This window comes from Enhydra lutris, unplaced genomic scaffold, assembly GCF_002288905.1.
Source record: "Enhydra lutris kenyoni isolate GAN:26980312 unplaced genomic scaffold, ASM228890v2 scaffoldscaffold3, whole genome shotgun sequence".
NCBI classification, from domain to species: domain Eukaryota; kingdom Metazoa; phylum Chordata; class Mammalia; order Carnivora; family Mustelidae; genus Enhydra; species Enhydra lutris.
Window position 1 is genome coordinate 60,973,567 of NW_019154087.1, and position 18,650 is coordinate 60,992,216.

An 18,650-nucleotide genomic window follows, 5' to 3' on the forward strand; every position below is an offset into this window, starting at 1 on the left:
TCCGCTTAGTGAAAAGGAAAACAGCCACACACAACAATATAGATCAGTCTTAATAATATAATGTTGAATGAAGGAAAAAAGGCCTTGAAGTTTATATGCAGCACAACAGCCTTCTTAAATTCAAAAACAAAAAATAAATACTGTTTGTGATAAGGCTATAAAAAGAAGTCAAGGGAAAACATGAGGATGGTAGCTACATAAATGGAGGTGACAGGAAGTTAGGCAGAAAAGATAGTGAGAAACATTTGTAGAGCTAGTGTCAGGGTTTCAGTTCTGGGGTAGGGCAATGGGTTCACAGGTGTTTTTTATATTATTAAATAAGGTAAAAGAGGACCATGCATTGACAAATAAAAGTTTATTGTGCCAAGGATTTTAATGTGTCTGAGGTCATAAAAAAATTAAACAAAAAGGCTGTTGAAATATGGATCCAAAAAAGCATGCTGATAAGTAACAGTGAAAATGGTAAGTAATAAATAATACTAAATAATACTTATTAGCACTTACCATGTGGCAGGTCACTGTTCTAAGCACTTTCTGTGAATTAACTCATAACCCTCTTAAGAGTTAGATACTATTATCCACATTTTACGATGAGAAAACTTAAGTAACTTTCCTAAGTCCCTAACCCATAAGTGGAGCAGTTAAACCCAGGTGGGCTGGCTCTAAAGCACAGATTTATCCACTTTATGCTGCTTCTCCAGTTACATACAGAACAGCAGGAACGTATCAAATGCTAAACTATTCTCCTTTTTTTTTTTTTTTAAAGATTTTATTTATTTGACAGAGAGAGAGAAATCACAAGTAGGGAGAGAGGCAGGCAGAGAGAGAGGGGGAGGAAGCAGGCTCCCTGCGGGGCAGAGAGCCCGACATGGGGCTCGATCCCAGGACCCTGGGATCATGACCTGAGACAAAGGCAGAGGCTTTAACCCACTGAGCCACCCAGGCGCCCCTTCTCCTTTGTTTTTACAGCAGTCTTTGTTTAGGCTTTCAAAGACTTGTTCAAACTTAAGATGTTAGAAAGAAAAGCCATATACTACCTTGCTGAAAGGCAGTTTTTCCTAATGGTTAGGCTGCCTGGGTTGACTCTTGACCTTCCTGCTTTCCAGCTGTCACCTTAGGGAAGTTACTTCCCTGTGCCTTATTTTCTCATCTACAAAAAGGGCATGTAGTACCTATATCACAGGGTTGTTAGGAGGAATAAGTAGTTTGTAAAAATATGCAGAATAGTCGTAGCACATAATATTTAAGTGCTAGCTATTACTGTTAGCTATGGTCTCTATAGACTCATTTTCATCTCTGATATTTTATTTCTAATACTATCACTCAGTCAAAGCAGTTTATAGCACCTTCAAAGGGAAATAAAGATTTTTTTCAGCTTTGTCTTAACTCACATGATTTCAGCATCCTCAAATCCCCAATAACTAGAATTTAGGGCAGCTGTCTCCTTCACAGCCTACACTCATCCTTCACTCTTTATCTAGAAAGCAGGACCCAATATAAGCAATGCCCAGAACTAAGGTCCTCTAGTAGATAATTAAGCTAACACTGTCCTGCTCTACCAGTTTATAATACAGACAGAGTAATTCTGAAAGCTGTCCGTATCACAAGGACACTTTTCTCCTGCCTGCCTCTCCTAAGAGTACAGCAGTATTTGCAGAACTTCTGAAATCGTATAAAAGTAAGAGAATGTGCAAATACTGTATGCCCCCCCCCCCACCATTAGTGAGTGCCTTTAGGATCAGATCCCTCTTTCCCATCTCCGATGCAGCCAGGCCCAACTCCGCTGTACCCAAACATCCTCTACATTTATTTCTATTTCTTATCCCTTATTTCTCTTTTCTTCCTTCAAGGGTCACGTGCAACTTGAATTGCCCTTAAAAGATTTCCTTAGCAACCCCCTGGGACTTAGATCCTACTTCAGTGTTTCCAGAGCACTTTTGCAACCACAGCGTTACAATGCCAAACAAAACACTCGCAGTAAAATATATATTTACTGTGCCCAGCTTCCGCAGGCTGGGGGCTGTACATGGGGCAGTGGCGGCACCAAGCATCTAGAAACCGCGGCGCCCGGCACAGTGCCTGGCGTATAATCGGTTTCTAATCAATTTGTTGCTGGTTGAACCAATGAACCATTGGTTGTCTTAATCGGCTTCCCCAGGAACCGCACCGGAAGGAGAGCAGAAAATGAAAATTTCAAAGTTCTTTGCTCCAAACCCTAGCATAGCAGGAAACAGCGGCCCTGCGCAGACCGCCGTTCCTGCACGCACAGCAGCGACTCAGTGATTACTGGATAAGTGCAACGTGCTGTCCCTTGCTGCCTTATCACCCAAACGGCCTTGAGGATCCCACACATCCTCTGTAGCGGTACCTGCTGCCCCTCCCCGCCGGGCCTGCGTTTCCCGCCACCGCCGGCCATTCTGTAGCTGCAGCGACAGCAGAATCCCGCGTCCCGCCGTTGCTTCCGATAGCCGCCGACTGCTTCCGGTTCAAGAGACTCCCGTCTTGAATCCTGCGCAGCGGCGGCGGTGCAAGTAGAACGGAAAGGCTCCGCCTGAGCCCTGCCCCCCAGGATCTGAGGAGGGGCTGGCCGAAGCTCCGCCCACTCGCGCGCGGGACGCGAGGGCGCTGCTGCAGGCGTGCATCCTGGCTGTTCCCAGGCGCAGGCTACGGTCTCGCCGGCTAACGCCAGGGGTGCTCCTGAGACCCCAGAGTCCCGAATTTGGATCCGTTAAGATGGTCCGGCCTTCCTTCTCAGGTGTTTAATAGTGGCAAGGCTGGACGTCTGGTAGTGCCCTCACCCAAAACTGTCGTTTTCCCTTATTTGTATATATTTAAAAGATTAATCGTTGTGTTCCTCTTTTCCATCTCTCTCTCCCTCCTCCACTATATTGTTAATAACGGACACTAATTCATCCTTAATTATCTCTCAGAAGGAAATCAGTTTCTTTCATTGTTTTTTGGTGAATCATGCTACAGTTTGGACGACGTTTTCCACACCAGAACCATCAACATCAGCATTCTGAGGAGAGCTTGTTAAAAATTCGGAATCTTGGGCCCTATTCAGACTTACTGAATCAGAATCCGCATTTTAAGCAAGATCTCTTATATGCACATCAAAGTTCCAGAGGCAGTGCATTCAAATGAGCTCCTTCACTACCATCCTGGAAGGTCCTCTGCTTCATTCCTGAGACCCTCTATTTCCCGAATCTGTATCTTCCCTTTTCTTGATTTTATGCCATCATTTTGTGGAAGATACCTTCCAAGAGCTTCTTGAGCAATGTTACAGGCCGGTGTCTCCCCCCTCCCTTTTCATTAAAACTTGCATGTCTGTAACTGTCTTTATTCTGATTTAATATAGAATTCTCCTTTGAAAATAATTTTTTTTATTTTTTATTTTTAAAAGATTTTATTTATTTATTTGACAGAGAGAGAGAGATCACAAGTAGGCAAAGAGGCAGGCAGAGAGAGAGGGGCAGCAGGCTCCCCGCTGAGCAGAGAGCCCCATGTGGGGCTCAATCCCAAGACCCTGAGATCACAACCTGAGCCGAAGGCAGAGGCTTAACCCACTGAGCCACCCAGGCGCCCCTGAAAATAATTTTTAATCAGAATATTAGAGGTTTTGCTTCACAGTGTTTTAGCTTTCAGTATTGCCACTGAGAAATCCTACCTCATGATTCCTGTTCTTTATGGGTGACTGACATTTCCTTCCTTACTCCTTCCCTTCCTTCTTTCCTTTTCCTTTCTCTCTCTCTCTCTTTCTTTCTTTCTCTCTCTCTCTTTCTCCCTCACTTCCTCCCTTCCTTCTGTTTTTAAGCAACACAGATTTACTATCTTACCATTCTGGAGGCCACAGTACAAAATCAGTATCAACCAGGCTAAAGCCAAGAAATAGGGAAACATTTACCTACTTCATCCTTGGGTGACTAATTTCTTTGTGTGTAACCTGTTTCTGTTTTGTTTTGTCTCAAGAAGTTTTAGGTTTTTCCTCTTTATTCCCAGCATTCTCAGACACAATCATGTATCTTGGTTGTGGGTCTTTTCTCATTTTTACTGAGCTGGTGGTATTTGGTTGGCTGGTTTTCATCTTGAAACCATGTCTTTTAGTTCTGGAAGTTTTTCTGGTGTTGTTTATTTAATAATTTTCTCTTTTCTATTTTATGTTCTTCAGTTCTGGAGCTTTTGCTGATACTATTTAGTTGCTAATTTCCTCTTTCTTTCCCTTCCCTTACTGTACCTCTTCTTTTTTGGAAATTTGTTGTTCAGATGTTTGATCTTGAATGATGTTTTTCTCATTTGTCTGTTCTATTTTGTATCTCTTTTGTCTTCTTGTTCCACTTTTCTGGATGATTTTCTCAATTTAATTAGACAAATATTAATCAAAAAAATTTTTTTTATTACATAGGCATGCCTTGGAGATACTGTGGGCTTGGTTCCAGACCATGGCATAAAGCAAATATGGCCATAAATTGAGTCAAATTAGTTTTTTGATTTTCCAGTTTATATAAAGTTATGTTTACAGTATACTGTAGTGTATCAAATATGCAATAGCATTATGTAAAAAATGTACATCCCTTAATTTAAAGATAATTTATTACTAAAAAATGCTAATTTTCATCTGAAATTTGAGCAGAATCTTTTTGTTGGTGGAGGGTGTTTCCTTTAAGTTGATGGCTGCTGACTGATCAAGGTGGTAGTTACTGAAGGTTCAGATAGCTGTGGCAATTTCTTCAAATAAGACAACAATGAAGTTTGCCACATCAGTACATAACTGGGTGAACTGGGGAGGCCCGTGGGTCCTCAGGTCTCCAACCAACCCATGCCCAGGATGTTGCTGGAGGCTCCTGGTCTCACCACAAGAAAAGAATTCAAGGATGGACAGGGCACGCTGGTTGAGTGGTGCATGTGAAGAGTTTATATATTATTAAAGAGAGAGTACACTCTCAAGATGTGAAGGGGGCAAGCTCAGGGCTCTTCCCCCACCCCCTGGGTTTTGGTCTCCATACTTCATTGACGGTTGTTAACTAGGGGGTGGAATATTTATTATTTGAGGAGGGGATTTTGGGGGGGAGTAGAGTTTTATACCTTTTCTCCCTTACTTGGTCAGTATGACTGACATTTTTTCCCTCTGTTCCCTTCTTTCCCTCCCTTACCTCCCTTTTTTAAGCAACACAGATTTATTATCTTACAATTTTGGAGGCCAGAGTTCTTGTTTTGTTTCAAGAATTTTTAGGTTTTTCTCTTTTGGATCTGAGAAAGTGGATGCAGTGGTAAAAGCTAGTTTATTCAGTACTGCTGCCAGATTTCACAGGGTGGTTTTGTGATGTGCACATCTCCCCCAAGGGGCTAGCACCAAGGGTACCTATTATTCCAGCCTATATAAGGCCTATTGCCCTTCAGACTCCAGTGTGGGGTTGGGTAGAATTATATATTGAGACTCCTGGGGAAACCACATACCCCAGGGTGTAACTACTCTGATGTTTGAGGTTATCAATGCAAAAAAATCTTCGAGCCATATGGGTTGGGTGAAGATTGCTGTAGGGGATGCCTGGGTGGCTCAGTCGGTTTAGAGTCTGATTATGGCTCTTTGGTTGTGATATCAGGATCCTGGGGTCAGACTCCGTGCTTGGCAGGGAGCTTGCTTTGCCTCTCCCTTTGCCCCAAGCCCCGCTTGTGCTCTCTCTGTCTCTCTCTCCCATAAGTAAATAAAACCTTAAAAAAAAAAAAAAAAGGAAGAAGATTGGTTCCTATAGGTTGTGAGAAGGAGATAACTGAGAAGGGCACATAAGGTTATGGGATAACTCACTGTTTTCAGTTTCTGGAACTGCTGGGCCCACCTGGAAGAGTTATTGTGTGTGCAGTTGGCATGTAGACATCCTCCTTTTATTCTGGGGAATTTATGAGCATAGTTGAGAGTAAAATTAGAGTGATCATAGGTGTGCAGTGGTGTCTACCTGGGCCATGATCCAAAACATGGATATAATATTGGGGGTTTTTGTGGACAGCTGGATCTGGCATAAGCCCAGTGGGTGGCATCACAATCTGCATTCTTTCTCTTCCTTTTTTTAATAAAGGTTTTATTTATTTGTCTTAGAGAGAGAGAGTGAGCGAGTGCACACGAGTGGGAGAGTGGCAGGCAGAGGAAGAAGCAGGCTCCCTGCTGAGCAAGGAGCCCTATGTGGGACTCGATCTCAGGACCTTGGGATCACTATTTTTATTTTCTAAACAAGCATACCACGTTTTGCACTTAGCTCATTGAACTGAGACATTGGAAAATTGTTTGACGGTCCAAGAATTTTGAGTTACTCCCAAAGTAAAGTGAGGAAGTGCCATTACTTGGAAGCTGACCCATCTTTTGGATTTGTCTTTGGTGTTATTTAGCAGCACTGACTCAGAAATTAAGTAAAAATTAATTCCTGAGATGTCTCAGGTGGTGGGAGTGGATTAAGTCCACACATGTCCGATTTGGGGCAACAAGCATACCATCTAGGGGAGAGGAACTAGGTCCAGTATAATTTTTTTGGAGGACAGTTATACTGAGAGAATGAGTGGGATAAAACAAGGGTAAGAAGGGTCTTTTTGAGGATGTAAATGACAGATTCAACAGCTAGAAAGGTTTTCCCCCTGAGAGATTTTGTTGGAAATATTTATGAGATAGTTTTCCCTCTACCCCTATGGACTTGTGCAAGTTAGAGCAGTGATAAGAACAAGTAAAGCTGTCCATAGAGGACAGGAGGTTTTTATATGCCTCAGATGGGGGCATTTGTGTGAAGTCTATGTTTCAGTCCTCTCCAGGGTGTGTGCCTCACCTTTGGATGGACTGGAGTGGAGGTGGTCTATCCCTTCCCCCAGAAATGTTCTGGTAACATGGATCCTGGTGACTTCCTTCATAACCCGTGACAGGCCAATTCCTAAAAGACTATATCAACTAAGGAGGTTAATGGGTCTCTTCCCAAATGAGAGGAGTCGTGTGTTCCCTTGATGATTTTCCATTGGGATCCATGGGGAAGTGTCACCTTTTGGTCTTGTGTTCATCATCTCTCAGAATTTAGTTGGTAGACATTGTACTGAGCCCAGTTTATTTTCCTTTCTGAATATTGGGGCCTTTGTCGGAAGATTGGCCCATGAGGGAGTAAGGCTGCCCATACTGGGAGGGCTTCCAAGGCTGCATTTTTAGCCACATTGCCTGCTCAGTTATTTCCTGTAATAATATCAGTCTTTCCCTTCTGATGGCCTCTGCATTGGATTACAACCACTTCTGTGGGTTCTGGTACTGCTTGTAAGAGATCAAGGATCTCTTGATGATGTTGTAGGGGAAAGTTTTGACAGTGAAAACCCCTTTTCCAAATGGCAGTATGAGCATGAAGAACAAGAAAGGCATACTTAGAGTCAGTGTAGCTCTTTTGTCCTTCCCTAGTTTTAAGGCCATGAGCTCAGCCTTTGTGCCACTGTATGGGGGAAGACCTTCTGCTTCTGTGACCTGGTGAAGGTCTACCATAGTATGGCTGGCCCCTTTAATCCTTCTTTATAAAACTGCTGACATTGATAAACCATATATTGTCTGGGTTATCAAAGGTTGGTCTTTTAAATCTGGCTTATTGGAATAGACCTGTTCTGTGGTTTCCATACGAGCATGAGTGAGTTTTCATCTCCTTCAGTTGGTAGAGTAGCCAAGTTAGGAATTTGACATAGTTTAAGGATCACCTCTGGAGTAGTGTCTGGTATTTAGTAAGGTGTCCTCCGGTTAGCCAGTGTGTTCTTTAATCTCTAGGTCTCCCTGTACCTGGTGTGGAGTTTGTAATTCCAGGGAGTGACCGAAGGTTAATTTGGTGACTTCCTCCACCAGCAGCACATCAGCAGCGACTGCCCTCAGGCATCCCAGCCATCTGGTTGCCACTATGTCCAGTTATTAAGAAAAATAAGCCACTCGCTGTAGGGCTGGCTCTAAGTTTTAAGTAAGTACCCAGTGTGAAGGGCTTTAAGTTTAGGAATTCTCAGCACAGGGGCTCTTGAGAGGAGGCTTCTTTCTCCCCCATCCCCAGACTCTAGTTTTTTTGAAAAGCCACTTGGTTTTCTTGTTCACTTAAGCGGGTCAGCATCTGGCCCCTTTAAAACATCGTACAGGGCCTTAGCTATCAGTCCAAACCCTGCAATCCAGATTTGGCAAAAGCCTGGCAACCCTAGAGACATTCTAAGCAGCTTGTTTTGTTTGTGGTGGATCCACACGCAGTATAACTTCTTGGCACTTCAAGGAAAGCGTCCGCTTTCCCAGGGTCAGAACATGTCCCAAGTAAGTTATTTCCTGTTTGGAAACTTGGGCCTTTGTTAGGGCATCTTTATACCCTTGTTCTCCCAGAAGTTGAGAACTCAGTGTTTTCGTCTGATTCGTCCTTACAGGGGCTACAGATGACGTCTGCATATTGCGAGAGTCTTGGTGGTTAAGGTGAGCTCTCTGAGTGCTCTGGGAAGAGCTTTGCCTGGTAGGTGGAGACCCCCTAAAGCTCTGTTGGGGGACTGTCCAGGTGTACTGCCGAGTTACATTGATAGATAGATCAATCTATTTAATGGCAGACAAATACTGAGATTTTGGATGTAAGGGTATGCAAAAGAAAACATCCTTAAAATCCTGGACTGGGAACCAAGTGGTGCTTTTAAGTACCTGGGTTAAGACAGTGTAGAGTGTAGAGATTAGGCCCAGTGGGGTAGAGAGGAATGACAGCCTTGTTTATAGCCCAGAGGTCCTGAACTGTCCAATATTCCCCATTTGGTTTTAAAACTGGTAGGATGGGAGAATTGCAGGGAGACTGGCATGAGTCAGGAGACCACATTTGAGGAACTTGTCTAGTAGGGGCTGGAGGACTCACTGGATTTCAGGTTTAATGGGATACTGGTGTTTGTAGAGGTAAGTATTTTAGTCCCATAAGGTAATTTTTGCAGGTATTGCAAATGTTGTTTTCTTGGAATTCCTTTGTCCCACACCTGGAGATTAACTTGGTCCCAGATTTGGGGGAACATATTATCAGGAGGATCTTCCTTGAGTGGTAGTAGGGGAGGGTGCAAGCTAGCAGGGAAGAGGCCCCTTCCAGGTTAGGTCAAATGACTGAATCAGGCTCCTGAGGTCCTTGGTAAGTTTGCGGAGATCCTCAGAAAACTGCCTAAGTGCTCAGGGTGCCCGCCCGAGATCTGACATTGATAAGGAACAGGTACTCTTATGTCTCCTGAGGCCTACCCTCCACTTCCTGTAGGGGGCAGGGTAGCACTTTCTCTTGGCCTGACTCTGTTAAAGGAAGACAGTTGGTGGGAGGTGGGGCGTTGCGGGGAGAACTCCTTTGGCTGGAGTCCACAGCTTTAGGGTGTTGCTCTAGGTTTTGCCTTGTTCCCTGAAGGCCCAAAGTCTAAATGGACCTTCCCTACTGTGCATGTTTATATTTTTTAGGGTCATCCCTGAGGGCTGTAAAGACCTGGATATAAAGGATCTCTGCTCAGTTTTCTAGTCTCTTAAAGAAGAGATCAAGTTGCAATATAGTGTTAACGGTTAAGACTACTATTTTCTGGCCCTACTTGCCCATCCTCTAGCTTATATTGAGGCCAAACAGTAGTACAAAAGAAGGTAAATGTTTTTAGGCTTTTTAGGCTTTTTTTTTTTTAAGATTTTATTTATTTATTTCACAGAGAGAGATCACAAGTAGGCAGAGAGGCAGGCAGAGAGAGAGAGAGGGGAAAGCAGGCTCCCCGCTGAGCAGAGAGCCAGATAAGGGGCTTGATCTCAGGACCCTTAGGATCATGACCTGAGCTGAAGGCAGAGGCTTTAACCCACTGAGCCACCCAGGCGCCCCTTTTTAGGCTTTTTAATGAGAGTTGATCCCAGTGTCTGAAAATGCATCCCAGGGGGAAGTCTTTGGGGATGGAGGTGGAACTTCTCATTGTCTTCAGGGAGAGAATTGACTCCTGTAACCAAAAAAGGAGCAACTAAATAAGGGTTTACATTGTTAGAAACCTGGAGTCCTATTTTCCTGCAGAGAGTTAGCTCCCTCCTTCTAGGGAACCTGATAAGGATCTCAGGTAGGAACTCTCCCGGAGAGTTCTGATGGTGAGTGAAACTTGGGCATCCCCAACCCGCAGTACCTTTGTCTCTCTGTCATCGCAGCTGTGGCCAGCATATTGTGTGATGACCCTGCTGGCCTTGGTGTCCTAGAGCGCCATGCTTCATCCTGGTGTCTGCAGTCTTGGAAGCAGAAGCCTTCCTGAAGACCCCAATTATAGATGATGCCTGATAATTAGCTCTGATGCCTTGGCGTGAATCCTTCAGGAATGGGCATCATCGTGACTCCAAGATCTCTGAATATCCCATTGTCTTTGTTCTGATAGGCCTCTCAGCAGTTGGTGACAAACAATGGCCACCAGGGCAAGGTCCCTTTGATTGTTTAAATATTTCTTGTCTGACCCATGGGTATCTGTTGGTCTCTCCCACTTTGCTATCAGTTCCAGTGAAACCAACCTCTTTTTTTTCCAATTCTCTTTGTATCCTTGAATTGTTTGGGTTGAGTCCTATTTAATTAAGTGATGAATAAGGCAGACCCATAGGGAGAAATCTCAATAGCTGGAGTCTTTTGCCAGGGAGCAAAATGGTTATAGTCTGTTTTATGGTAGCTTGCACACATACAATAGTCTGAGTTGGTAATCTTGCAGGACCTTTGCAATAGATGACAAGACATCTCAGGTCCTGGTGCCCCTTTTCCAACAAAGGAGATTGCTGAAATGGGAAAGAGAGAAAGTGGCTAAAGCTAGGCTGGAGTGGGAGTTGCAGGGGCTAAGGGGGCATTAGATCCGAGTGTCCCATACCTAAGAAACAGATTTTGCAGAGATAGACACAGCTTGGGAATACCAGACAGTGCTGTTGGGAAAATGGCACTGATAGGCTTGCCTGATGCAGGGTTGCCACAAACTTTGATTTGTTAAACAAAAAGCAAAAAATCTGCAATATCTGCAAAGTGCAATAAAGCAGAGGGCAATAAAATGAGGTATGACTGTAATTTCTAAGTGCTCTTTTTATTTTCTGTTCTTTTTATAGCATCATGTTCTTTTTTTAAAAAATGGATATAGTGCCTCTAATGTCTGAAGACATAAATTATAAGCTTTTTAAAAATGTTTTATACATACTCCTGCATTGGTGTTGATTCTTTTCTGTCTTTTTTGGCTGTTTGTTTATTTTATATATATATATTTTTTAAGATTTTTTTTATTTATTTATCAGAGAGAGAGAGGGAGAGCGAGCGAGCACAGGCAGACAGAATGGCAGGCAGAGGCAGAGGGAGAAGCAGGCTCCCTGCAGAGCAAGGAGCCCGATGTGGGACTCGATCCCAGGACGCTGGGATCATGACCTGAGCTGAAGGCAGCTGCTTAACCAACTGAGCCACCCAGGCGTCCCTATTTTATATTTTTTAAAGATTTTATTTATTTGTTAGAGAGACAGAGAGAGCATTGAGTGGGGTGGGGATCAGAGGGAGAAGCAGGCTCCCTACTGAGCAGGGAACCTGATGAGGGACTCGATCCCAGGACCCTGAGACCATGACCCGAGCTGAAGGCAAACACGCAACCGACTAAGACACCCAGATACCCCTGGTTGTGTGTTTATATTTAGCCTCTGCCCTTTATACTAGTGGTGTTTCTCAACTGTGGGGTGATCCTTGCTGTCAATTCATATATAAAAGCCATACTCTAAAAAGGTGCTTTCAGGACAAGAGCAGGGTTTAACAACTGCTGAGCATATTCTAAGATGATGGGGCAAGGGCCCACCTGTTTTCTTCCAGGGAGTAACCTAGTTACTTGCTTTGGGAATCTACTGGTTTTCTTGGAGCACAATGGGGAAAGGAGCCTGGAAATTGTAATAATTTCAGTATATACACCTTCACCAAACCCACTATTCCATTATGGTATCTTTACCTTAAGCTGTGGCTGGTGTCCCTGAATCCATGGTCCTTCAGGTGTGATATCTCCAAAAAAAAAAAAAAAAGAAAAAAAAGAAATGATTCCACAGGTTCCAGGTTGGGAGTGAGTGATTAGAGAATGTTCCCCTGACCTTGTCTGGTGTGGTGGGGAATCCATCAATCTAACTGCCTCCAGGACTTTTAACCTTCTCTTTTCAGCTCACACCATCTGGGATATTTAGTGCTTTCAGTTCCTAAGTGTTTGTGAGCTTTTGCAATGTCAGTTAGGTTGCTTCCATGCGTTGCCTCTGAAAACACTTGGGTTTCAGTTTCCTCTGGGCTGTGTGAGTGTTCACTAGTCCATATGTTTAGCACTGTATTAATCTGCTAGGACTGTCATAATAAATTACCACAAACTGAGTGGTTTAAAACAATGGATATTTATTCTCTCACAGTTTTGGATGCTAGAAATTCTGAAGGTACCAGAAGGTTGGTTCCTTCTAGGGGCTCTGAGGGCTCCATGACTCTCTCTCAGCTTCTGGTGGCTGCTTACAGTACTTGGCATTCCTTGGCTTGTGCGTGCATCACCCCCGTCTCTGCCTCCATCAGCACATGGTGTTCTCCCTATACCCAAATTTCCCTCTTTTTGTGAAGACGCTTGTTGTTACGTTAGGGTCCATTCTGATCCAATATGACCTCATTTTATCTTGATCATATCTGCACAGACCCTATTTCCAAATAAGGTCACCTTCACTGTATCTCAACACATATTAGTCAGTTTCTAAATTTCTATGCATTTTTCTGTTGTCTCCTTTCAGCTTTCTTTGTTCTTATGGGTCTATATTCCCTATTCATTTATTTTCTCCTGTTTTTGTTTTAGTGCGGCTTTTATAGAAAGAGGAGGAAAGTGGATATTTTCGATATGCTGTGTTAACTAGAGGGTTTATTATTGCTATTTTTAGTTAAGTTGTACCAGATTGGCAAGTAAGACCCATAAAACTCCACTTAGTATGCAAACTTTCAAGTTCACAACTAAAACTTTGCTTTGAATAATATTTCAGATAATTTTGTAATGAGTTTTGATAGAATGTAAATGAAATTTCTATTTTACCTCCACATTTAATGTTTAATGTCTTTCATTCGGTTTGCACATTTATTCCACAATAATTTTATGGAACTGATAGATTTTACGAAATTTGGTGTACTTCTTCAGAGTATCAGCGTCCACCACCCTGAAACAAAGCAATTATTGATAAGTGTTTTCATTTATTATTGCTTTATTTATATAGGCACAGATATAGCAATTTTTGACAGAATTTGGCAAACTTTAGCACATCAGTATTGTTATATAATGATATAGTATTTACCATGCAATAGTACTGTTCTCTGTGCTTTACATATATTGACTTATTTAATTTTCTTATCAATCCTTAGGGAAATTACTATTTTTATCCCCATTTTACAGATAAGGCAGCTAAGACTCAGGTCAAATGGGTTGTTCAAGGTCATACAGCAGGTTGGGAGATGGCATTTGAACCCAAATAGTTTGACAGTCCAGAATGCTCTCAACACTGTGTAATATTGCCTCTTTGCAATCAGTGGGATTTACCGAGCTATGCAGTTGCACTGAATAAAGTCTATAGTCCAGAGAAGCACTTGCATTTTTAAATCCCGTTTGAATTAATGTAGGAAATTTATATCTAAAGGATATATCTTTTTGGCTATATACGCTGAACATTCCCTTAATCAGGAGGGCAGACAGAGTGTTGGGTCCCTTGTTTTCCAAATGGTTAATAAAAGAGGAAACAAGGAGATGCAACAATTATTTCCAGCTGCCTTCTTCAAATTGCTTGGCAGGTTTGTCACTCCTTTGGAGAAAATAACTTATTTTCTTGCCTCCTAGGGTGTTGGAGAAGGTCACTGAAAGGACGTGACCTCTATTTGATTCTTGAACTGGACCTGGGCAATCAGAGGCTCCTCATCCCTTCCTCTGTCCCTGGCATGTGCATTATCCTCGCCTTCCCACACTAGAAGCTGAACCAAAGACAGAGCCTTAAGATAGTAATGTGTTATTGAGACCATATGGACGTATATGTGACTAAGCCCATTTAAGGCCTCTGTATAAATTTCAGGATTCTGGAAGGCAGTTGCAAAGATCTATTTGTCTTGTAGCCACCCAAGACAAGCCTCATGTGCAAGTTCCCTTGCTTATTAAACCTGCAGCCTACAAATTTGGAGTGGTTGTGGTGCTTTCCAACTGGATGGGGACCAGGGGGCGTGGGTGGTGAAAGAATTCACCCAAGGCAGAACAAAAGAGAAGTTTATTGAATAGCCACAAGGGAGCAGTGGGCGGGATAGCAAAAGAAAGATTGCCACAAGGTGGTGGTGAGGGGCTATAGTTATAGGGTGGAGTGAGGAAGTATTGGAACCTGTGGAATTTTCCTTTTTTGGTAATCTTAGTTATAAGTAGCTGATTGGTTAATTAGGGCCTACGGCTATTTTCAAATGGGTCGCTTAGTGAGCCTATTTGAATTCAGCTTGCTGGTCACTGTAGGCCCTTTTGCCTTGGTCAAGTTCTTATTGCTCAAGCCTTTTGCCTCTATGGTGGTCTGCCTCTTATTATTATTATTATTTTAAATAAAAATGTATTAGTGAGACAAGGCAAAGTTTCCCTCAAATTAAGCTATAATATGTCCATAGGTTTGAATAAGATTGCTGACCTTGCCAGGAGAGAAAATTATATTTATTTGGATTGTTTTTCTTTTTGTGCCAAATTGGTGATGATGTAGTTATCACCAACAGACTTTAAAATAGATGTTTTTGTTGGTGTTGGTACTGGTGGACTTCTATAGAAAAATCCTCTGTATGAAAACGGAAGTGTTTGGTGATTGCTAGAACCTTTGATTTTCCGGCAAAGAATTACAATATGATATTTTAAGATACACGTTTTTAATTAGAAATGTAAAAGAAGGTACATGGACATGGCTCTGTAGAATTCTAAAGAATGAGAATTCAGGTACGAGCTACCAGAACTATACTGTGACAAGTAAAATAAATGAAATGTTAAGATGGCATAGTGTAAGTTTCTAAAGCCAAATAAAATGCTAAAAAAGGATTCTAACTACAATACAGATTGAGAAAACACACACACACTGTAGCAATAATAGTGATGAATACATAACTCTCTTAGAGCTAAAAGTTGCTGGATATACTACTATTTAGGCTGTAGGCTTGTAGAGTTGCTGCAAATTAAAGACAAGACAGGATGCCACTTAGGCATTCCAGGTCTTGGGATACAGCCATACTTGGCACTAAACCAGAATTCAAGGCATGATAGCCGCATAAAGTGGCCCATATGTAGAATTCCATCCTTAGGCAAGTCAATTCGTAAGGCTTTGAATGGTGGAAACCATTCATCCTGGCAATCAAGAATGAGATGAATCCTTGTGACTAAGGTCATTACCCACCCCCAGAGAATAACATTAGCTTTGAGAAGGCCCAGACCCCATAGGACATTTAGATACCCAGCCTATCCTATAAAAAGGGCTCCTTTTGGGAACTGTTGATCATTGGGAACCAATTAGGGAGATCCAGGTGACTTCCAAATTGCCAGATTAAAAGACAGTAGAAGCATCAGGCAGAGCTGATCCCCGGTGGTTGCTACACTGATGGGCTGCAGATGAGCTGTCTCATTAACCCTTGACACCACATGCTTATCCTCTCTGTAACCACTTGACTGTGGCAAACTACCCCACTAATCAGTAACGAAACTCTGGTCTGCTCACCCATGCTTAATCCAGATCAGTAGCCCTGGGAATATGTAGCCCTTAGTTAGCCCTAGGTGGATGATCCAAGTCCATCTTAAAACTTCAAAGCATCCCAAATCTTCACATTTACTCTGGATAAAAAGTCCAGCTGATTCGCCAGTCCAGTTTTTTCTTTTTTTTAAAGATTTTATTTATTTATTTGACAGACAGGATCACAAGTAGGCGGAGAGGGAGGCAGAGAGGGGTGGGGAAGCAGGCTCCCTGCTGAGCAGAGAGCCGGATGCGGGGCTCTATCCCAGGACGCTGGGATCATGACCTGAGCTGAAGGCAGAGGCTTTAACCGACTGAGCCACCCAGACACCCCTCAGTCCAATTTTTTCTACCACAATTTCTTGGAATCTAGTTCCTAGCACAAACTGGCACAAGATATTTGGTCAATAAATATTAATTGAGTGGCTGATCTGCATTAGTGAATAGTAATCACCATCATTAAATAGCTACTCCTCCTTTTTTCCATCTTTTAGTCATTTATTCATTTGAAACATTTATTAAGTATCAATTATGTATCAGAACTATGTTGGGCACTGGACCAATGGAGATGATGCAGTTGCCTTGCTCTAGGAGCTCATAGTCTATTGAAGAGTCCTGTAGACATCATGCAGTCAGCATTCCTGTTATTCATATAAAAGAGGTATAAACATTATGTAAGGCATTATCATACTTCAGTCTTCCAGTCACACTGCTCCAGTCTCCTTAAAAGAAGTGCTCTAATCATTTTATTCTTTGAATATCACGGAGTTGATCAGATCTAACATAGTCAATGATACAATAACAAAGGGCATTGTTGGGAAGAGAAAGCTCAGTTGATACAAGTTTACTAGTTGATGTTACAGTGGCCAAGATCAGCAATGGGGAAAACAGCTGAGAAACAGGAATGGAGGGGCACCTGAGTGGCTCAGTCAGTTAAGCGTCTGCCTTTGGCTCTGGTCATGACCTCAGAGTTCTGGGATCAAGCCCTGCATCGGGCTTCCTGCAGAGTGGAGAGCCTACTTCTCCCTTTTCCTCTGCTGCTCCCCCTACTTGTTCTCTCTCTCTGTCTCTCTCTCTCTGTGTGTGTCAAATAAATAAATAAAATATTTTTAAAAAGAAGAAAGAAACAGGAATGGAGCAGTTACTAGAAGGATCCAATCACATTCTGCCAACAATATTTGTCTTGTATAAGGCTATTCTCCTTACCCTCCGGTTAATTTTCTTCTGAATATAAAGTTATACATTAATTTTAGAGACTCTGAATAGTATGAAAAAATAAAAAGATAACTAATTATGATATCCTACCACCTAGGAGCAAACTCAACAAATATTTAGTACAGTCAGTGTTTTCTATGTTTCTTATATTTTTTGCATAACTTACATTTTTTACATTTTGATGTTTCTTATATTTTTACATAACATAAGATATACTGCACATACAATTCTGTAACTTGCTTTAAAAAATTAAGCTTTTTGGATGCCTGGGTGACACAGTTGGTTAAGCATTTGCTTTCGGCTCAGGTCGTAATCTCAGGGTCCTGGGATCTAGTCCTGCATCAGGCTCCCTGCCCAGCGGGAAGTCTGCTTCTCCCTCTGCCTCTTCCTCTGCTCTCTCACAAAAATAAAAAATTTTTTAAAAAATTAAGCTTTCTAACAAACACTGTTAAAAATGATTCATAAAAATTTCAATGGCTACACATATGTGCCATTGGACAAAGTTTGATAATGTTACTATTCTTTTTTTTTTTTTTAAAGATTTTTTTATTTATTTATTTGTCAGAGAGAGAGAGAGGGAGAGAGAGCAAGCACAGGCAGAGAGAATGGCAGGCAGAGGCAGAGGGAGAAGCAGGCTCCCCACTGAGCAAGGAGCCCCATGTGGGATTCCATCCCAGGACACTGGGATCATGACCCGAGCCGAAGGCAGCTGCTTAACCAACTGAGCCACCCAGGCGTCCCAATGTTACTATTCTCTTAGGTGTATGTTTTCACTATTTTTCCTCATTTTTCATTATGATAAATAAGTCTATGTCAACATCTTAATACACATAAAGCTTTAAAAATATCTTGGAATATTATCTTAATATGGATTCTTTGAATTATCTCTGTATATGAAGACAGGAAAAACTTAGTGCTGTTGCACATTGCCAAATTGCTTTCCAAAAAAAGCAGTTTGAAATTAGAACAAAACATGTTTTATCAGTTAGAAGCAGTATTTGAGAGTGCTCTTTTGAAAATAGCATTGGGTATTCTCATTAAAAATAATTTTTGCTGATAGTTCTGTATTTCTTTTGAAGTTGACCAGAGTTAGCTAGATAGTCACCAATGCTGGGTGCCCACCTTTCCCTTCCGTTAATCTGTCAGATGTAGGAGGCACAAGTCCAGCCAGGGACTTCCTTTCTCAGCCCACCCAGCACCTGGATGTGGCCAGATGTTCACTATTGCTGATGGAATGTGAATAGAAGAGATGTCTGTCACGTCCAGGTCAGGTTTTCTCAAGAAGCATGTGTGCCTTCTCCATTTTTTCTTCCTCCTTTGCTAGCGGGATAAAGAGGGCTCTAAAGCCCCAGGGGATAAACAGAATCACATTGTAGAAGAAACCTGTGTCTCCCATTCACCACATGGAGGAAAACCACCCGATAGGGACAGCTGAATTGATTTGACTGCTCCATAAGCAAGAAATAAACTTTTATTATATTGACCCATGAAATGTTGGCATTAATTTGTTATGGTAGCTAGCATTGTCCTCTCCAAGTAGGTGTCTACATAAGAGATTATCAGATATAGAAATCACCAAGCTCTCTTTTTATTTTTTTAACTGCAGAAGCCATATATATGTCATAATGAACATTCATAATGTTTTACTTAAAAATTAAGAATAGAATCGATGTCTAACACCTATCACATTTTTGTCTACCCATCTACCCAGCTG

The 18,650-nt window shown here is 42.1% G+C and overlaps 1 protein-coding gene across 2 annotated transcripts in view; it reads right to left on the reverse strand.

Annotated features, from left to right (window-relative positions):
* Positions 1–2,475, reverse strand: part of LOC111156650 (histone PARylation factor 1) — a 28,477-nt gene extending 26,002 nt beyond the window's left edge. For both annotated transcript variants that reach the window (XR_002641250.1, XM_022517670.1), the window contains exon 1: positions 2,369–2,475. Coding sequence is in view for 1 of the 2 variants with exons in the window: in XM_022517670.1 (XP_022373378.1) it covers positions 2,369–2,416 (48 nt within the window). In the remaining variant the exon portion in view is untranslated. The remainder of the gene's footprint in view (positions 1–2,368) is intronic.
* Positions 2,476–18,650: the final 16,175 nt, after the last annotated feature.